At 45.3% G+C, this 20860-nt stretch overlaps 2 protein-coding genes across 2 annotated transcripts in view; both read right to left on the reverse strand.

Annotated features, from left to right (window-relative positions):
• Positions 1 to 10849: 10849 nt before the first annotated feature.
• LOC147985660 (uncharacterized) lies at positions 10850 to 12171 on the reverse strand. Its single transcript, XM_087541685.1, has 2 exons — positions 11803 to 12171; positions 10850 to 11458 (listed from the first exon to the last, which is right to left on the reverse strand). Exons 1-2 carry the CDS (start codon positions 12169 to 12171, stop codon positions 10850 to 10852), a joined length of 978 nt encoding a protein of 325 aa, XP_087397811.1.
• Positions 12172 to 12660: 489 nt separating this feature from the next.
• The window catches only part of LOC147985661 (uncharacterized), a 32531-nt gene continuing 24331 nt past the window's right edge, over positions 12661 to 20860 (reverse strand). The window contains exons 2-3 of the mRNA XM_087541686.1: positions 13354 to 13580; positions 12661 to 13268 (exon numbers count right to left, since the gene is read on the reverse strand). Of these exons, the coding sequence (XP_087397812.1) occupies positions 12661 to 13268; positions 13354 to 13580 (835 nt within the window). The remainder of the gene's footprint in view (positions 13269 to 13353; positions 13581 to 20860) is intronic.

The raw sequence follows: 20860 nt of genomic DNA on the forward strand, positions 1-20860 counted from the left end.
GCAGTTAAAGAGGCTTCAGGCGCCGGTTAGCAGAAAACCGAAGAAACCGGCGCCAGATAGGTTTTGCCGAAACAACTAGTTGAAGAGCGCTCCTTCGGAAGCCTTGCAACGATCACTTGCGGGTAGGCTACGAGCGCGTCACTTGGCGTGCTCTCAGCCGCCGCCACATGTCATGCTTTGGAATGTTTCGTGCTATCAGTCTTCCTCAGCTTTTAAACCAGTTTTTTCCCCGGTTCTTTTCGACCTTTTGGTTTTCTATCGGTCTTCCTTAGCTTTTGGACAAAAAAATCTCGTGAGAAAAAACCATTTTGTTTGCTTCTGTGAGAAGCATGGCCGTGCCTCTCGGAAATGAACAAAACACATTTTCTGTTTTTCCTTCCACGAGAGGCACAGTTGTGCTTTCGCAAGAGGCACGGCCATGCCTCTCGGAAACAAAAAAAAGAGTTTTCTATCTTTTTTTCTTTCACGAGAAGCCCAGTTTTTCTTCCGCGAGAAGCATGGTTGTGATTTCATGAGAGGCACGACCGTGCCTCTCGGAAAAGGAAAAAAATACATTTTCTGTTTTTTCCTTTCACGAGTGGCACAGTTTTGCTCGAGCGAGAGGCATGGTTATGCTTTCGTGAGAGGCACGGTCATGCCTCTCGAAAATGGAAAAATGCACTTTCTTTTTTTCCTTCCGCGAGAGGCGCGGTTTTGCTCATGCGAGAGGCAACGTTGTGCTTTTGCGAGAGGCACGGCCGTGCCTCTTTCGGAAAAGGAAAAAACTATGCGCCCGCTTCGGTTTATTTGTTTTGTTTTTTGTCTGGTTTTGTCATGAAAAAAAGTTTGTCAAAACCTATCAACATGGATCTAGTTTTGAAGATCACGACGCGAGGAATCCAAGGATGAAAACGGTTCGATATTTGGACGCATAGTTTAAGAGATAAAACATTTTGAATAAACGGATCTACGAAAACAGGGGAAACTCCCAGGTTGTGACAAGTGGTGCACATGCAGCGTGCCACTTGTCGCAACCTGGGGAGGCGTGACTGATCTTTGCAAGGAGTACTCCTCAATTAGTGATTTCGTCGTCAAGGGCGCGACTATGTGTCGGTGGGCTAGGGCTCACCTGTAGGTTTTGGGCCAGCAAATTTAGGGAGAACACTCAGGGAGAAACTTTTATGTCGAAATTTAATGAAGCGTTCATCTTATAATGCTACCGCCGTCCTAAGTGAAATAAGATGCATCAAAAGATAAACATCACATGCAATCAAAATATGTGACATGATATAGTCATTATCATCTTCTGTTTTTTATCTCCATCTCCAAAGCACCGGCATGATCTTCATCATCGCCGGCATGACACCATGACCTCCATCATCGTGTCGTCACGTGGTCGTCTCGCCAACTATTGCTTCTACAACTATTGCTAATGCATAGTGATAAAGTAAAGCAAATACATGGCGTTATTAGTTGACACACAAGTTATACAATAAATTTAATACAACCCTATGGCTCCTGCCGGTTGCCGTACTCATCGACATGCAAGTCATGAACCTATTACAAAACATGATCATCTCATACATCAACATATATCATATCATGATTAGGCCATACCACATCACAACATGCCCTGCAAAAACAAGTTAGATGTCCTTTAGTTTGTTGATGCAGATTTTACATGGCTTCTATGAGCAACTAGCAAGAACCTTTCGCAAACCACAATAGTGATAATCAAGTTGCCTTTTAACCTTCTATAAGGACCGCATTTGTCAAATCAGATTCAACTAAAGTAGGAGAGACAGACACCCGCCAACCACCTTATGCAGTACAAGTTGCTTGTTAGTTAGTGGAACCGGTCTCATGTACGAGGACATGTAAGGTTGGTGTGAGTCGCTTCATCCCACTATACCACCGAATCCAAATAACACAACAGAGGTAAGCAATCTAAAAATCAAAGCCCACAACTTTTGTGTGTTCTACTCATGCATATACATCTATGCATAGACCTAGCTCATGATGCCATTGATGTGGAACGTTGCATGAAAATCACCCAAGATCTATCTATGAGAAGCATAGAAATGAGAGGGGGAGTGTGTCCACGTACCCTCATTGACCATTAAGCAGAAGCGTATATTACGCGGTTGATGTAGTCGTACTCTTGACGGTCTAATGGAGATCCAATCCCATGAAGTACCGAACGGACGACACCTCCGTGTTCAGTACACATGCGGCTCGATGTCATCTCCTCCTTCTTGATCCAGGAAGCAGGGATGGAGAAGTAGATGGGATCTGAACTAGCACGACAACATGGTGGAGATGGTGGTGGTGTAGTGCCGGCAGGGCTTCGCCAAACGTTGTCGGAACCGATCTAAGAAGAAAACAGAGTTATGGGAGAGCCAGGACTGCCGCTGGGGCATGGGAATTGGTGTATCCAGCCCCTACCTCTCCCCCACTATATGTAGGAGGTAGGGGGAGGGATGGGTCGCAGCCCTAGCCCCTCCTCCAAGGAGGGGAGGCGGCCAAGGGAGGAGTCCTCCCTCCCCAAGTCACCTAGGGGGTGCCTTCCCCCCTTAGGACTCTTCCTCCTCCACCTCTCCTTGGCTCATGGGCCTCTTGGGGCTGGTGCCCCTGGCCCATGTGGGCTAGGGCGCCCCTACAGCCCATGTGGTCCCGGAGGGCAGGTGGACCCCCCGGACCCCTTTCAATAGTCCCAGTACAATACCGATAATGCCCAAACTCTTCCGTCGACCAAAACAGTACTTCCTATATATAAATATTTACCTACACTCCTCGTGACGTCCGGGATCTCACCCGGGACTCCAAGCAACATTCGTTCACAAACATACATATCCTAATACTACTCTAGCGTCACCGAATGTTAAGCATGCAGACCCTACGGGTTCGAGAATCATCTGGACATGACCGAGACGCCTCTCCGGTCAATAAGCAATAGCGGGACCTGGATGCCCATATTGGTTCCGACATATTCCACAATGATCTTTTATTGGTTGAACCACGATGTCGAGGATTCAATTAATTATGTATGCAATTCCCTTTGTCAAGTGATATGTTACTTGCCTGAGATTCGATCGCCGGTATCTCCATACCTAGTTCAATATTGTTACTAGCAAGTCTCTTTACTCGTTCCGTAATACAAGATCCCGTGACTAACTAATTAGCCACATTGCTTGCAAGCTCTTTACGATGTTGTATTACCAAGAGGGCCCAGAGATATCTCTCCATCATACAAAGTGAGAAGTCTCAGTCTCAATCCATGCAACCCAACAAACACCTTTAGAAATACCTATAGAGTACCATTATGATCACTCAGTAATGAAGTGTTGTTTGATAGCACACAAGGCATTCCTCTGATATCCGGGAGTGACATGATCTCATAGTCTAAGGAACTGATACTTGACATGAAGAAAGTTGTAGCAAATAACTAGACCATACTTCTGTAAATCCAAAAATTCAAACAAATTAGGACAACATAGGTAATTTTTATATTAATAATGTGTAAAAAAATTCAGATTTTTTTGATGCTCCAGTGATTTTAAACAATTCTATTACTGGGCGCAAAAGTTTCGGTTTTTGCATAGAATGAAGTCAACTGTCATCCACACCATCCCAAAGGCTTTACTTGGTACTGTATTGAAACAAAAGCTATAAAACATGATTACTATAGTAGCTTAATCATGTGAACGCACAAAAATAATAGGCATAAGTATTTGGTTTTCTCCCAACAAGCTGTTTTCTTTAATGCCTTTTTAGATAGGCATGATGATTTCAATGATGCTCACATAAAAGTAAAGAATTCAAACATTACGGGAGCATCATTAAGCATATGACTAGCACATTTAAGCCTATCCTACTTCCTATGCATAGCGATTTTGTGAGCAAACAATTTATGGGAGCAAGAATCAACTAGCATAGGAAGGCAAAACAAGCAATACTTCAAAACTTTCAACATAAAGAGAGGAAACTTGATATTATTGAGATGTGTAAAAGCATATGTTCCTCTCTCATAATAATTTTCAGTAGCATCATGAATGAATCAACAATATATTTATCACATAAAGCATTCTTTTCATGACTCATAAGCATATAAATTTTACTACTTTCCACATAATCAATCTTCTTCTCATTAAAGTACTGGGAGCAATCTCTACAAAATAACTATCATGGGATACTTGATTGACATAATCAAATTGAACATAAAAATCACGATGACAAGTTCCATGGTTATCATTACTCTTTATAGCATACATGTCATCACAGTAATCATCACAGATAGCAACTTTGTTCTCATAATAATCAATTGAAACCTCTTCCAGAATAGAGGAATCATCATTAAATAAAGTCATGACCTCTCCAAATCCACTTTCATAATTATTACAATAAGATTCTACACCCTCCAACATAGTGGGTCATTATAACCTAGAGTTGACACTCTTCCAAATGCATTTTCTTCATTATAATCATCATAAATAGGAGGCATGCTATCATCATAATAAATTTGCTCATCAAAACTTGGGGGACTAGAAATATCATCTTCATCAAACACAACATCCCCAAGCTTATGGCTTTGCATATCATTAGCATCATGGATATTCATAGAAAGCATACCAACAACATTGCAATCATTCTCAACATTCAGAGATTTTATGCCTAGCATTTTATTGAATTCTTCTTCTAACACTTCGGCACAATTTTCTGATCCATCATGTTCAAGAAAGACATTATAAATATGAAGCATATGAGGCAACCTCAATTCCATATTTTTTTGTAGTTTTCTTTTATAAACCAAACTAATGATAAAACAAGAAACTAAAAGATTCAATTGCAAGATCTAAAGATATACCTAAAAGCACCCACCTCCTCGGTAATGACGCTAGAAAAGAGCTTGATGTCTACTACACAATTAATTATTGTAGACTCGTGTTGGGCCTCCAAGCGCAGAATTTGGTAGGATGGTAGCAATTTTCCCTAAAGTGGATGACCTAAGGTGTATCAATCCGTGGGAGGCATAGTATGAAGATGGGCTCTCTCAAATAACCCTGCAATCAAATACAAGAAATCTCTTGTGTCCCCAACACACCAAATACAATGGTAAATTGTATAGGTGCACTAGTTCGGTGATACAAGTGTAGTATGGATAGTATATATAGGCTTTTCAAATATGAAAATATAAAAATAGCAAGGTAGCAAGTGATAAAACAGAGCACAAACGGTATTGCAATGCTTAGAAAAAAGGTCTAGGGTTCATAGTTTCACTAGTGCAATCTCTCAATAGTGCTAACATAATTGAATCATATAACAATCCCTCAACGTGCGACAAAGAGTCACTCCAAAGTTCTCATCTAGCGGAGAACATAAGATGAATTATTGTAGGGTACAAAACCACCTCGAAGTTATCTTTTCCAGTCAATCTATTGAGCCATCCCTATAAGTGTCACAAACAGCTCTAGAGTTTGTACTAAAATAACACCATATAATACACATCAACAAACTCTAATGTGACCTCGATACTCCAATGTCACCAAAAGTATCCGTGAGTTGATTATTTGATATGCATCAAACAACTCCAGATTCATAATATTCAATCCAACACAAAGAACTTCAAAGAGTGCCCCAAGGTTTCTATCGGAGAAAGAAGAACGCAAACATGCATCAACCTCTATGACTAGATTACCGCAATGTCACCATGGGAATCCGCAAGTTGATTGCCAAAACATATATCAAGTGAATCAATAGAAGACCCCATTGTCACCACGGGTATCCACATGCAAGACATACATCAAGTGTTCTCAAATCCAAAATATTCAATCCGATAATAGCGAAACCTCAAAGGTAAAAACTCAATTCATCACAACAAGATAGAGAGAGGGGGGACACCATATGATTCAACTATATTAACAAAGCTTGCGGTACATGACGATCATGCCAAATCAAGAACACAAGAGAGAGGGAGGGAGAGAGAGAGATCAAACACATAGCTACTGGTACATACCCTCGGCCCCGAGGATGAACTACTCCCTCCTCATCATGGAGACCGCCGGGATGAGGAAGATGGCTTCTGGTGATGAATTCCCCCTCTGGCAGGGTGCCAGAACAGGGCTCTAGATGGGATCTCTTTGGTATAGAGGATTGTGGCGATGGAGTCAAAGTTTTAGCTTTACTTCTGGCGGTTTCTCTATTTATAGGAATCTTCAGCGTTGGAATCACGCGAAAAGGGGTTACTACGGGCCCACAAGCCACTTGGGCACCATCACCCCCTGTGCCCAGGTGGCTTGTGGCTGCCTTGTGGCTCTTCTAGTCTTTCCACGAAGGTTCGGGGTCTCTTTTGTTCCAAAAAAATGTCAAAAAGTTTCAGCCCATTCTGAGAACTTCTATTTATGCACAAAAAACAACACCGCGGTAGTTCTGCTCAAAACAACATCAATCCAGGTTAGTTCCATTCAAATCATATCAAAACCATACAAAATTATTGTAAACATGGTGTGAATACTTCATAAATTGTAGATACATTGGAGAAGTATCACCACTCACCCCTGCAGCACAGGTAGACAATGGCATTAGTGCAGATCCCCGTGACATGGCCATGTCACATGCAGTTAAGCAGAGGTCTTCGAGATTCAGTGAGAACTCCGGGATGATGTCCGTGGAAGGAAGCGGCGACACTCACGGCCCTGACGCCCAACCCCCTCCTCCACAAACTGCCATGTCCCATGCCCAGCCCGTGGCTCCTCCCACGACTTAGGCTCCACAACAATGATGGAGGCCAAGCGTCAAGCACCTAACGCACGGTCAGGAAAAGGAGCACCCATCGGCATAGGCAACAGATATCTGGCTGCTGGAGGGGAAGAAGGTGTCCTGCTCCTAAGAAGCTCACAGTACGAGCGCCGCAACGCCATGATGCGGCTTGAAGCTGCGTCAGTATTTCCCCAAAGAGGAAGGGGTGATGCAGTACAACTATGGTAGGTATTTCCCTCAGTTGTGAAACCAAGGTATCAATCTAGTAGGAGATCCAAGCAACACTATGTAAACGGTAACTGCACACAAAGAACAAATCCTCGCAGCCCAACGCATAAGAGGGGTTGTCAATCCTTCCTCGATAAAAAGATAGATTGGTTTATATGTGTTTGGATAAATAGATCTGAAAAAACACAAAACAAAATAAATAAAGAAAAAGTGCAACAAGGTATTTTTGGGGTTTTGAAATAATAGATCTGAAAACAAATGCGAATAAAAATAGATTAAAAGCAATATGATAAAAGATAGACCCGTGGGCCGTAGATTTCACTAGTGGTTTCTCTCGAGAAAATAGCATACAGTGGTAAACAAATTACTATTGGGCAATTGATACAAGATCGAATAATTATGCTGATATCCAAGGAAATGATCAATATATAGGCATCACGTCCAAGATTAGTAGACCAACTCCTGCCTGCATCTACTACTATTACTCCACACATCGACCGCTATCCAGCATGCATCTAGTGTATTAAGTTCATGGAGAAACAAAATAATGCAATAAGAATGATGACATGATGTAGACAAGATCTATTCATGTAGGAATAGACCCCATCTTGTTATCCTTAATAGCAACGATACATGCGTGCCTCGCTGCCCCTTCTGTCACTGGGAGAGGACACCGCAAGATTGAACCCATCACAAAGCACATCTTCCCATGGCAAGAAAAATCAATCTAGTTGGCCTAACTAAACCAAAGATTCGAAGAAGAAATACGAGGCTATAAATAATCATGCATATAAGAGGTCAAAGAAGACCCAAATAATATTCATGGATATAGATATGATCATAAACTCAAAGTTCATCAGATACCAACAAACACACCGCAAAAAGGTGTACATCAAATAGATCTCCAAGAGACCATTGTAGTGAGAATCAAAAAGAGAGAAGAAGCCATCTAGCTACTGCCTACGGACCCTTAGGTCTATGGTGGACTACTCACGCATCAACGGAGAGGCACCAATGAGGATGGTGAACCCATCTGTGATGGTGTTAGATTGTATCTCGTGGTTCTGGAACTTGCGGTGGCTGGAATTGTGTTTCATTGGCTCCCCTTGGGTTTCTAGAATATTTGGGAATTTATAGGGCGAAGAGGCAGTGCAGGAGACCCCCGTGGGCCCCACAACCCACCAGGGCCTGCCTGGATTCCTAGGCGTGCCCTGGTGTCTTGTGGTCCCCGCAGGCCTGCCCTCGGTTCCTTTCTTGGCGCCTAGGTTGTCTTCTGGTCCAAAAAATGTCCAAAAAGTTTCACTGCGTTTGGACTCCGTTTGATAGGGATATTCTGCGAAGTAAAAAACAAGCAAAAAACAGCAACTAGCACTGGGCACTATGTCAATAGGTTAGTCCCAAAAAATGATATATAGTTGCTATAAAATGATTGTAAAACATCCAAGAATGATAATATAACAGCATGGAACAATAAAAAAAATTATAGATACATTGGAGACGTATCATGCCACCTCACCGTCATCTTCATCGGAGGAGAGGTCCCTCCACATGAGAGAGATGAGAACCGCGCGAGCCAGCGAGGAGGGGGGAGACCATGCCTAGAGGAGCATAACAACGGATCTCCAAAGGCTATCTAGGCGCCGACGCCGGAGTGGCCACGGCGATTATTGGGTGTACACCTCAGCCGGAGTGGCACGAGGTGGAGGGAGAGCGTGGGAAGAGCCTAGGAGCGAGTGCCTGAAATTCAGCATGAAATCTATGCAGCTAACTTTGAGCGTCCGGCTCCCTCATCCGTGTCGGCGATCTGGTTCCGTTCGCGGATGAACACGGTATCCGGTTACGGGTCAGAAGCCCATTAACCCCATTAAAATAAGTTTGCCACATTTCACTCAGACAGGTTAGAGAGGTGCCCACAAAGCTGGCCAAATGGCCGGGCCTGGCAATGCCAGTCCGCGAGCATGCTCACACGACACATGGCGGGCTAGGCCAAGCACACTCTAATCGGGTTGTGCCAGGCAAGCGGCACGCCATGGGCTGTGCTTGGGCTGCTAGGCTGAGCAGGCGGGTCAGCACGGCCCGACCCGTTTATCTTTTATTTTAAGTTTTTTGATTTTTTTTAACATTATACTCCCTCCATCCGAAAAAGCTTGTCCCTCAAATGGATGCATCTAGAACCAAGTTGGTTTTCGTCCATGTCGTGTTGGGACATGGATGCATTTAGCACGGGGTCAGGGAGGCCCGTGTGCACAGGGTTGCCTGGGAGGTGCAGTCTTCGTCTTAACAACTGTCTCCGTCTTCCTTGTGGCCTTGGGGTCCTTCTCCTAGGACTTGGGGATGCTCCTTAGCTGCTTGGTGGAGGTCGTCTTCGTACCTAATGACTCATAACACTCTTTGTGAGGTAGCATCCAAGTTCCATCCATATCCATATCAATCTCGTAGAAGAGTGAGTTTACCTCGGTTTCGATGGCATGTGCGCGAGCTCTTGTCATAGGTGACTCGCAACTAGGGTTTTTCCTACTTTCCTAGCCACCCAAACTTCTTTTACGAGCAAGTAAGTTCTTTTTCTCTAACAAACAAGGCCCAGGCCTGTGAGCAAGCAAATCTTGCTTTTTCAGACAAACAAACAAACAAATTTCATGGTAATATGTGTCTCATTCATATCACAAAGATCAAAGTACAAGTCACGTAAGGACCGACATGACAAAACTGAAAAAGATAGCAGAACATCTCTGAGCTTGATACCAACGCATGTCACATGCCTCCGGCACCACCACAGCAACCACCAAAGAAAAGAATGACGGATCACCTCCTCACCCGAGCTCGACGCGGCTCCAGTGCTGATATGCAACTTTGCCGACCACCAAGGTGGCTCACCAAAAGTGAAGCCCTTGTCGTTGAACGAATCAGACCAGGGCAATACCCTGGACACACCATCGAACTCTAGATCTGGCATCACACCACAACTAAGACACCGAAGGAGGAAACCATACCTGCGATCCACCAACCACCAACCCAACACACATTCCGTCTTCCAGATGTCGTTGATGCAGACCACAATCTGTATTTGCTCCTCGACTACCTCCGAAGCTCTACGCCGATGTTGGAGCAAACCTCGTCGCAGCGGCGGAACCCGAGAACACAGGCCCACCATGAGGATGCCTCCACCGGCACGCCATCCTTACTTGAATAGACTCGTCTTCAAACCCATACCCAACCATAGGACTGATGGCCTTGTCAGCAACGGATCCAAATAATCTTTATTCAACGCCTTCATCGTCACCGCCGAAGCCAAGACGATGAACAACCTAAAATTCTACCAAAAAGGCTTGCACCCCGCTTTATAAGTAATGCAACCACCACAGCCAACGAGTACAACAAAGTTCACACACACACACACACACCAAAAGACGAGAAGTACTAGGTTCTACTGAGGGCACAGCTCAAGAAGCCCAAAACATAAAACACAAGGCCAGGCCGCAGGTAAGACAAAAACTAAATGGTCTAATCCGACTCAGGAGGTGGCGGAGCGAGCAGCGGCGCCAAGCGGATGGCCAACGCACGGAGGGAAGCGATGATGTTGTTAACGGCGTCAAGATCCTAGGGGCGGCTAAGCGGCCGCCAAAGCTGTAGGTAGCCACACATTCTAAAAATTGCGTCAGTCGATCGTCGAAGGGGCACGCGCTGGATCACGAGCTTGTTGCATATAGTCCACAGTGTCCATGCAAGGACCCGAATCGCCAGCAACCTAATGTGGCGGCTAGGCCAGGGCGAGGCCTAAACCTTGTCGAAGAGCTCCGGGAAGTTGGTGTTGCACCAATGAACACTGACCGCTTCGCGGAGGCAACTCCACAAGAATTGAGTAGCAACGCAAGAGAAGAAGATATGATTAGAATCCTCGGGCATCCCACACAGGGGGGCACATCCCATCACCGGGGCCATTACGCTTCAGCACCACCACTCCTGACAGAACACGCCCACGGATCCATTGCCAGAGAAATATCCTGATCTTTAGGGGCAATTTGATCTCCCAGATCAATATGAGTGGATCCGGGGTGGGGGAGGGAGCGATAGCCCTATAGAGGGATTTGGTGGAGAAGTTGCTCGAAGGCTCTAAGTGCCAGGACACAAGGTCCTGGGAGCGCGAGAGGTCTGGCTCGTGTAGAGCAATGGAGTCCAAGAGCTCGTGCCATGCACTCACTTCAAGGGGCCCAAAGGGCCGCCTGAAGGCGAGGCGCTCTAAGTCAATAAGGGCCGACTCGATGGAGACCCGAGGGTCCACAGCAATGGCAAACAAGTCCGGGAAGCGGGTAGCGAAGGGAGCGTCACCCGCCCACCTATCGAAGAAGAATAGGGTACTAGAGCCTATTCCTATCGCGATGGAGGTCCCAATCCAGAGCGCAGGGAGCAGCTGAATAATGGACTGCCAGAACTGGTAGCCACCAGTCCGTTGGCAGAAGGCCAGGGGTTGGCCGCGTAGATATTTATTTTGGATAATCTGCAGCCAAAGACCACCCTCACCACTGGAGATCCGCCAAGCCAACGAGCAAGGAGAGCGATTTTCATGCGTTTGGAGGACATAATCCCAAGGCCACCTTGGTCGTGAGGCTTGCAGACCTCAGACCATCGAACCATGTGATATTTCTAATTGTCTCCCTCGCCCGCCCAGAAAAAGCGAGCTTGGATTGTGCCAATCTCATGGTGCAAAGTCTCGGGTAGGCTGTAGAAGCTCATAATGAACAACATGAGGCTGGACAGGTTGGAGTTAATGAGAATGGTCTGAGCTGCCTTTGAGAGCCATCTACCCTACCAGGGTTCAATGCGGTGTTGGAGTTTGAGCACCGAAGGCCTCAAATCAGCCACCGTCAGGCGGGAGTTGCTAATGGGGATCCCCAAGTAGGTTGTGGGGAAAGAACCCAATGGGCAATTAAACCGGTTGGCAATAGTCTGACTCTCCTTTGGAGAGTAGCCTAACACCATCAGCTGGCTCTTGTCGAAGTTGATCTTGAGACCCCACATGTGTTGGAAGCATAGGAGGAGGAACTTGAGGTTCATGATATCCATCGCGGATCCCTCGACCATAATAATGGTGTCATCGGCGTGTTGGAGCATAGAGACTCCAATGCCACTTGTAAGGTGGGGGACGATGCCACGAATGTGGCCTGCCACCTTTGCCTTGTCAAGGATGGCCGCGAGAGCGTCGACCACCATGTTGAAAAGGAAAGGGAAAACGGGTGACCATGTCTGGCCCAACATAGGGTGGGGAAATAAGGGCCAATCTCCCAATTGATGTTGATGGCGGTTTGGCCAGAGGATACCAGCTGCATGACCCTTGTGATCCACCGATCATCGAAGCCCTTCCTAATCAACACTTCCAGAAGGAATGGCCAGCTGACGGTGTCGTAGGCCTTATGGATGTCGATCTTCAGGAAAACAGCCTTCAGGTGCTTGGCACGAACCTCATGGAGAACCTCATGAAAGACTAGGACTCCGTCAAGGATGCACCAGCCCAGGATGAAGGCCGACTAATCCGGGTGAGTGATGTGGTTGGACAAAGGGGTCACCCTATTGGCTTACCCCATCGCCAAGATGCGGGAGATCACGTTGATCACGGTAATCAGCCAGAATTGCCTAATATCTGTCGCACCAGGGGCCTTGGGGATAAGCATAATGACCCCCATAGTTTAGGTGACGGAGATTTCAAGTGCCTCTATAGAATTCTTGAAAGAGGGCCATCACCTCCAGCTTTATCACATCCCAAAAAGCTTGGAAGAACTTCACTGGGAGGCCATCGGGGCCCGGCGTGGAGGACGGGTTCATACCCTTATTGGCCAACCAAACCTCCTGTTCAGAGAAAGGGGCCGTGAGGCCGGCATTCTCCGCAGCTGTGACGCATTGCATGGTCGGCCAGAAGTCGCCCGCAAGGGCTAGGCCTCCCCTAGGGGAAGTAGCGAATAGGGCTTTGTAAAAGCCGTCCACGTGATACCGGATGTCGGCCGGGCGCTGGATAAGGGTATCACCATCCCACAACAACGGGGTCGTGTTGCGCCACAGGCGGCCATTGGCAATGGCCTGAACATAGGTGGTGTTGGCATCCCCTTTGAGGACCCATTTATGGGTCCTTCGCAAGTGCCAATAAGCCTCCTCGTTCATGTATATGACCGAAAGTTGGTCTTCTAGATCGTACCGTTGCAGCCACTCATCAGGGCCGAGGCCAACCGAGTCCACGCAAATATCCAGGGCCTGAATGGCCATGAGGATGGACTTTTTCTGCTTGTGGAGATCACGGCCAAGGTTGGCACCCACCCCTTCATAATATGCCAGGAAATCTTGGCACAGAAGTGCCAGTCGTCAACTGCCGAAAGGCCCCGATGGGGGGCAAGGCGATAAAACCATTCTGGTGGAGCCAAAATGTTTCGAACCAGAACTGCGACAGAGGAGTGGGGCGCTCATTCTCCGAGGAGAGGAGAAGAGGAACATGGTCTGACCCAATCTGTGTGATGGCATGGAGCGAAGCAAGTGGGGAGTGAAACTCCCAATCAGGCGAGACTAGAACCCGGTCCAGGACAGAACAGGTTCGGTTTGCTTGGTGGTTGGTCCTTGTAAACCTGGCACCAACCCTATCAAGCTCACGAAGACCATGGTCCGCAATGCAATCATTGAACATTTGCATCCGGGCAAAGTTCACGCGGTCATTATTCTTCTCATCCGCAAAGTGGAGGAGGTTGAAGTCATCCGCAAATATTGAAATGAGGACTTTTGGTTTTAATTATTTTTCTCTCCAAAAATATTTCATATTAATATATGAGAGGAGATAATCTGACTTCTCCAAAATAATTGAAATATTGGAGGAAAAATATTAAAATCAAATATTTGTTTTATTTGGATTTTATTGCAATTTTGTTTGCATTAGAAAAATTGCACGTTTTTCAAAATCGCAATTTAGGGCCAAGAAAATGTTCATCTCGTTCTAAATATTTTACTTAGACGGTGAAAATTTGTTTTGGCATTTTAAGATTTTTATTTTATTTTCTAGGATTTTTTTCTGTTCGGCGGAATTTTTTTAAAAAAAGTGCGCAGTGGCTAACTGGGCCGAAGCCCAGCCGCTGGCCCACCTCCCCCGCGACGCCGTCTCCCTCCAGGAGACCGACGCCGCCACGCCGCCGCGGACCGGGAGTCCGGCCAGGACTCCGCCCCCGCCGCCCTTGCCCCCTCCCCAAGCCACCCCTCCCCTCCCCTCTTAAATACCCAGCCCCCCCACCGCCACCACCACCCGCCACCGCCGCTCGCAGCCCCGCCGCAGCCGCGCCCCGCCCGCGCCGCACCTTGCCGCCACTACCGCTGCCGCGCCTCACCCCGCCGTCGCCACCGCGTCTCGCTGGACCGACGAGGTAGCCATTGCCGCCGGTTTTTTTAAGAAAACCCGATCCAGTTTTTTTTAAACCCCTAGTTCGTTTTTTTCGGTTCGCCGGTTTTTCTCTTTAGCGGATGTTCATCCGTACGTTCGTTTTAATGAATGGTTTTCGCCCGTTAGTTACAGACAACGAACGCTCGTCCGTTAGCCTGTTCGTCAGTTTTCTTATCGGATTTTTCCGCGATTATTTCTGATCGCGATTTCTGATCCGATCTTCGTTCTAGTTTATCTTTTCGCTCGTTTGTCGGAATCAGGCGATTCAAGCGCCTAGATCTTCGTCTCGAGACCCTCTTTCTGCTTAATCAACTTGAACAAGTTTTTAATACTGTAAAATTTGACCTAGGTCCAGATTAGTAAACGGATATTGTTTCTTTCGCCGTTTGAGTTTCGTTGCTCCGTTTGATTTGATTCTTTTTGCTAACCGGAGTTCTTAAGTTGAACTTTCTGGTAGATCTTCCTATTTGAGTTTTACCCGTGCTTCTTTGCTTGATTGCTTATGTATGCTATTGTTTATTTGTGATAGAATTCCCGGAGTGTGAAGCGTGTTATTTGGAGTCCCTAGGTTTCGCGGATCGTCAGCAAGGCAAGTAACACTTCGATCATATCCCTTTATCACCCAGTTTTTATGCATTAGTTCCAATCCTCAAACATTGCATGGTTAGGATGTCATTAGCATGTGGGTGGGATGTAGTTGATGAGGTAGAACCTATTGCCCTGTTATATTCAAACCTTGGGAGTTACTTATACGAATTGCTTATATTGCTAGGCTATGATCGTAGACATGGTGAGTGAAATCCATGACAGATGTGAGATTGTTAAATAATGGTTTAACTTAAGGTGGCAACTTGAATACAGATCTGGGTGGATTGAGGCACCTGGAGTACCCAATGTTGGCTGTATTTTTGGAAATCCTGGGGTTCCGTGTGATTTTTCCTATGGATCGCCACCTAGGCTCAAAGGGAACTGAGATGATTCATGCTAGAAACTTCCATGTGCAGCCACAAGCTATTATGGGCTCTAGCATAGTTGAGTAAGTTACGTGAATCTTTTGAAGAGGTGGATCAGCATGTAGTGGGTTGTAGGTTTGGTATGGTCTGCCCGGAGTAGAGAGTTAATGTTTCTGAAAGACTGTGTCTCGGTCATCCGTTTCTCAAACATCATGTAGTGTGAGAAATTCAACGGAGGTGATCGAGTCTTGTGGGGAAAAGTGCACAAACCTCTGCAGATTGTACAAACTAATCATGGTTAGCCGTGTCCCCGGTTATGGACATCTTGAGTATCTAGTACTTGGAGTATCTTAAGTATCTCATCACTCTTTAAAATAATATTGTTGGGTTGATAATTACTTTAATTGGGATTGAGTTGGAGGAACCTTCTCGATGATGTTTCAACTACCATGATAGTTAAATTAAAATCTATTGCTTTGTTGTAGGGAAAATTGGCTTTTCGCAAAAACTATAACCATAGAGCTTTCCACCAGCCAAATATGCATGTAGTGATAGCATTATTCTGTTCTTTCTCTATTGTGTTACTTTGCCAGCATATTCCATGTGCTGACCCGTTTTCGGGCTGCAACGTATTATGTTGCAGACTTTTCAGATGAGGAGTAAGGTTCCTTAGGTCGTTGCCGTGCAGCTCAGCTATGCCATTGGAGTTAATGGACTCACTTTATCTTCCAAGCCTTCCGCTGTTATCGTATTAGATGGCCTTAAGCCATATTTATTGTAACAAGTTCTCTTTGGAGACATTCGATGTAATAAGTGTGTGATTGCTACTCTGTTATAAATCCTTGAGTACTGTGTGTGTTAGCATTACCGATCCAGGGATGACACTGAAGCACAGAGACTTGACCGTTTGAGGTTGGGTCGCTACACAGACTTATTGGAAACAATACATATTGATGTATGCGGTCTGATGAGTGTTGATGGTCACGGCGGGTATCGTTATTTTCTGACCTTCACAGATGATTTGAGCAAATTTTGGGTATATCTACTTAATGAAACATAAGTCTGAAACATTTGAAAAGTTCAAAGAATTTCAGAGTGAAGTGGAAAATCATCGTAACAAAAAAATCAAGTTTCTATGATCTGATCGTGGAGGTGAATATTTGAGTTATGAATTTGGTCTTAATTTGAAACAATGCGGAATAGTTTCGCAACTCACGCCACCTAGAACACCACAACATAATGGTGTGTCCGGACGTCGTAACCACACTTTATTAGATATGGTGCGTTCTATGTGAAGGAAATATGTCCTAGAGGCAATAATAAAGTTATTATATATTTCCTCATATCATGATAAATGTTTATTATTCATGCTAGAATTGTATTAAACGGAAACATAATACATGTGTGAATACATAGACAAACATAGTGTCACTAGTATGCCTCTACTTGGCTAGCTCATTCATCAAAGATGGTTGAGTTTCCTAACCATGGACATGAGTTGTCATTTGATTAACGAGATCACATCATTAGGAGAATGATGTGATTGACTTGACCCATTTCGTTAGCTTAGCACCTGATCGTTTAGTTTACTGCTATTGCTTTCTCCATGACTTATACATGTTCCTATAACTATGAGATTATGCAACTCCCGAATACTAGAAGAACACTTTGTGTGCTACCAAATGTCACAACATAACTGCGTGATTATAACGGTGCTCTACAGGTGTCTCCGATGGTGTTTGTTGAGTTGGCATAGATCAAGAATAGGATTTGTCACTCTGATTGTCGGAGAGGTATCTCTGGGCCCTCTCGGTAATGCACATCACTATAAGCCTTGCAAGCAATGTGACTAATGAGTTAGTTATGGGATGATGCACTATGGAACGAGTAAAGAGACTTGCCAGTAGCGAGATTGAGCTAGGTATTAAGATACCGACGATCGAATCTCGGGCAAGTAACTTACCGATGTCAAAGGGAACAACGTATATTGTTATGCGGTTTGACCGATAAAGATCTTCGTAGAATATGTAGGAACCAATATGAGCATCTAGGTTCCGCTATTGGTTAATGGCCGGAGACGTGTCTCGGTCATCTGTACATAGTTCTCGAACCCGTAGGGTCCGCACGCTTAAAGTTCTGTGACGATTGGTATTATGAGTTTTTGTGTTTTGATGTACCGAAGGTAGTTCGGAGTCCCGGATATGATCACGGACATGACGAGGAGTCTCGAAATGGTCGATATGTAAATACCTATATATTGGACGACTATGTTCGGACACCGGAAGTGTTTCGGGAGGCTTCAGGCATATACCGGAGTACCGGGGGGTTACCGGAACCCCCCGGGGAGTATATTGGGCCTAATGGGCCCTAGTGGGAGAAGAGGAGGGGCAGCCAAGGGCAGCCGCGCCCCCTCCCCCTCTAGTCCGAATTGGACAAGGAGGGGGGCGGCACCCCCTTTCCTTATCTTCCTCTCTCCCTTCCTTCCCTTCTCCTACTCCTACTAGGAAAGGAGGAGTCCTACTCCCGGTGGGAGTAGGACTCCCCACTTGGCGCACCCTCGTCCTTGGCCGGCCGCCTCCCGCCTAGCTCCTTTATATACGGGGGCAGGGGGGCACCCCATGGACACAACAATTGATCATTGATCTCTTAGCCGTGTGCGGTACCACCCCCTCCACCATAACCCACCTCGGTCATATAGTAGTGGTGCTTAGGCGAAGCCCTGCGTCGGTAGCATCATCATCACCGTCACCACACCGTCGTGCTGACGAAGCTCTTCCCGGAAACTCTACTAGATCGTGAGCTCGCGGGACGTCACCGAGCTGAATGTGTGCAGATCACGGAGGTGCCGTACTTTCGGTGCTAGGATCGGTCGATCGTGAAGACGTACGACTACATCAACCGTGTTGTCATAATGCTTCCTCTTACGGTCTACAAGGCTATGTAGACGATACTCTCCCCTCTCGTTGCTATGCATCACCATGATCTTCCGTGTGCGCAGGAATTTTTTTGAAATTACTGCGTTCCCCAACAGTTGTATCAGAGCCAGGTTTATGCGTAGATGTTATATGCACGAGTAGAACACAAGTGAGTTGTGGGCGATACAAGTCATACTGCTTACCAGCATGTCATACTTTGGTTCGGCGGTATTGTTGGATGAAGCGGCCCGGACCGACATTACGTGTACACTTACGTAAGACTGGTTCTACCAACGTGCTTTGCACACAGGTGGCTGGCGGGTGTCAGTTTCTCCAACTTTAGTTGAACCGAGTGTGGCTACGCCCGCTCCTTGTGAAGGTTAAAACAGCACTAACATGACGAAATCGTCGTGGTTTTGATGTGTAGGTAAGAACGGTTCTTGCTCAGCCCGTAGCAGCCACGTAAAACTTGCAATAACAAAGTAGAGGATGTCTAACTTGTTTTTGCAGGGCATATTGTGATGTGATATGGTCAAGACATGATGCTATATTTATTGTATGAGATGATCATATTTTGTAACGGAGTTATCGGCAACTGGCAGGAGCCATATGGTTGTCACTTTATTGTGTGCAATGCAATCGCCATGTAATTGCTTTACTTTATCACTAAGCGGTAGCGATAGTCGTAGAAGTAATAGTTGGTGAGACGACAACGATGCTACGATGGAGATCAAGGTGTCACACCGTTGACGATGGTGATCATGACAGTGCTTTGGAGATGGAGATCAAAGGCACAAGATGATGATGGCCATATCATATCACTTATATTGATTGCATGTGATGTTTATCCTTTATGCATCTTATTTTGCTTAGTTTGACGGTAGCATTATAAGATGATCTCTCACTAAATTTCAAGATAAAAGTGTTCTCCCTGAGTATGCACCGTTGCCAAAGTTCGTCGTGCCGAGACACCACGTGATGATCGGGTGTGATAAGCTCAACGTTCATCTACAACGGGTGTAAGACAGTTTTGCACACGCAGAATACTCGGGTTAAACTTGATGAGCCTAGCATATGCAGATATGGCCTCGGAACACTGAGACCGAAAGGTGGAACATGAATCATATAGTAGATATGATCAACATAGAGATGTTCACCATTGAAAACTACTCCATCTCACGTGATGATCGGTTATGGTTTAGTTGATATGGATCACATGATCACTTAGATGATTAGAGGGATATGTCTATCCAAGTGGGAGTTCTTAAGTAATATGATTAATTGAACCTAAATTTATCATGAACTTCGTACCTGATAGTATTTTTCTTGTCTATGTCATTGTGATAGATGGCCCATGTTGTTGTTCTGTTGAATTTTAATGCGTTCCTTGAGAAAGCAAAGTTCAAAAATGATGGTAGCAATTACATGGACTGGGTCCATAACTTGAGGATTATCCTCATTGCTGCATAGAAGAATTACGTCCTGGAAGCACCGCTGGGTGCTAGGCATGCTACAGATGCTACTGACGACGTTAAGAACGTCTGGCAGAGCAAGGCTGATGACTACTCAATAGTTCAGTGTGCCATGCTTTACGGCTTAGAACCGAGACTTCAACGACATTTTGAATGTCATCGAGCATATGAGATGTTCCAGGAGTTGAAGTTAATATTTCAAGCAAATGCCCGGATTGAGAGATATCAAGTCCCCAATAAGTTCTACAACTGCAAGATGGAGGATAATAGTTCTGCCAGTGAACATATACTCAAAATGTCTAGGTATAACAATCACTTGATTCAACTGGGAGTTAATCTTCCGGATGATAGTGTCATTGACAGAAATCTTCAATCACTGCCACCAAGCTACAAGAGCTTCGTGATGAACTATAATATGGAAGGGATGGATAAGACAATTACCGAGCTCTTCGCAATGCTAAAGGCTGCGGAGGTAGAAATCAAGAAGAAGGAGCATCAAGTCCTGATGGTCAACAAGACCACCAGTTTCAAGAAAAGGGTAAAGGGAAGAAGAAGGGGAACTTCAAAAAAGAACGGAAAAAAAGTTGCTGCTCAAGAGAATAAACCTAAGTTTGGACCTAAGCCTGAGACTGAGTGCTTCTACTGCAAACAGACTGGTCACTGGAAGCAGAACTGCCCCAAGTATTTGGCGGATAAGAAGGATGGAAAGTTGAACAAAGGTATATGTGATATACATGTTATTGATGTGTACCTTACTAGAGCTCGCAGTAGCACCTGGTTATTGGATACTGGTTTTGTTGCTAATATTTGCAACTTGAAACAGGGACTACAGATTAAGCGAAGACTGGCTAAGGACGAGGTGACGATGCGTGTGGGAAATGGTTCCAAAGTCGATGTGATCGTCGTCGGCATGCTACCTCTACATCTACCTTCGGGATTAGTTTTAGACTTGAATAATTGTTATTTGGTGCCAGCGTTAAGCATTAACATTATATCTGGATCTTGTTTGATGCGAGACGGTTATTCAGTTAAATCTGAGAATAATGGTTGTTCTATTTATATGAGTAATATCTTTTATGGTCATGCACCCTTGAAGAGTGGTCTATTTGTGTTGAATCTCGATAGTAGTGATACACATATTCATAATGTTGC

The sequence above is a fragment of the Triticum urartu genome, chromosome 2A (genome assembly GCF_056163025.1).
Source record: "Triticum urartu cultivar PI428250 chromosome 2A, HENAU_Tu73, whole genome shotgun sequence".
In the NCBI taxonomy this organism is placed as follows: Eukaryota; Viridiplantae; Streptophyta; class Magnoliopsida; order Poales; family Poaceae; genus Triticum; species Triticum urartu.

Excerpts from the sequence above, each read along its gene's own strand:
- LOC147985660 (XM_087541685.1), bottom strand. The coding sequence starts at position 12,171 with ATGGTGGTCGACGCTCTCGCGGCCATCCTTGACAAGGCAAAGGTGGCA. Across the intron at positions 11,459-11,802 it reads TGGCTGATTTGAGGCCTTCG|ATTATCCAAAATAAATATCT; the intron begins GTGCTCAAACTC and ends CTTTGGCTGCAG.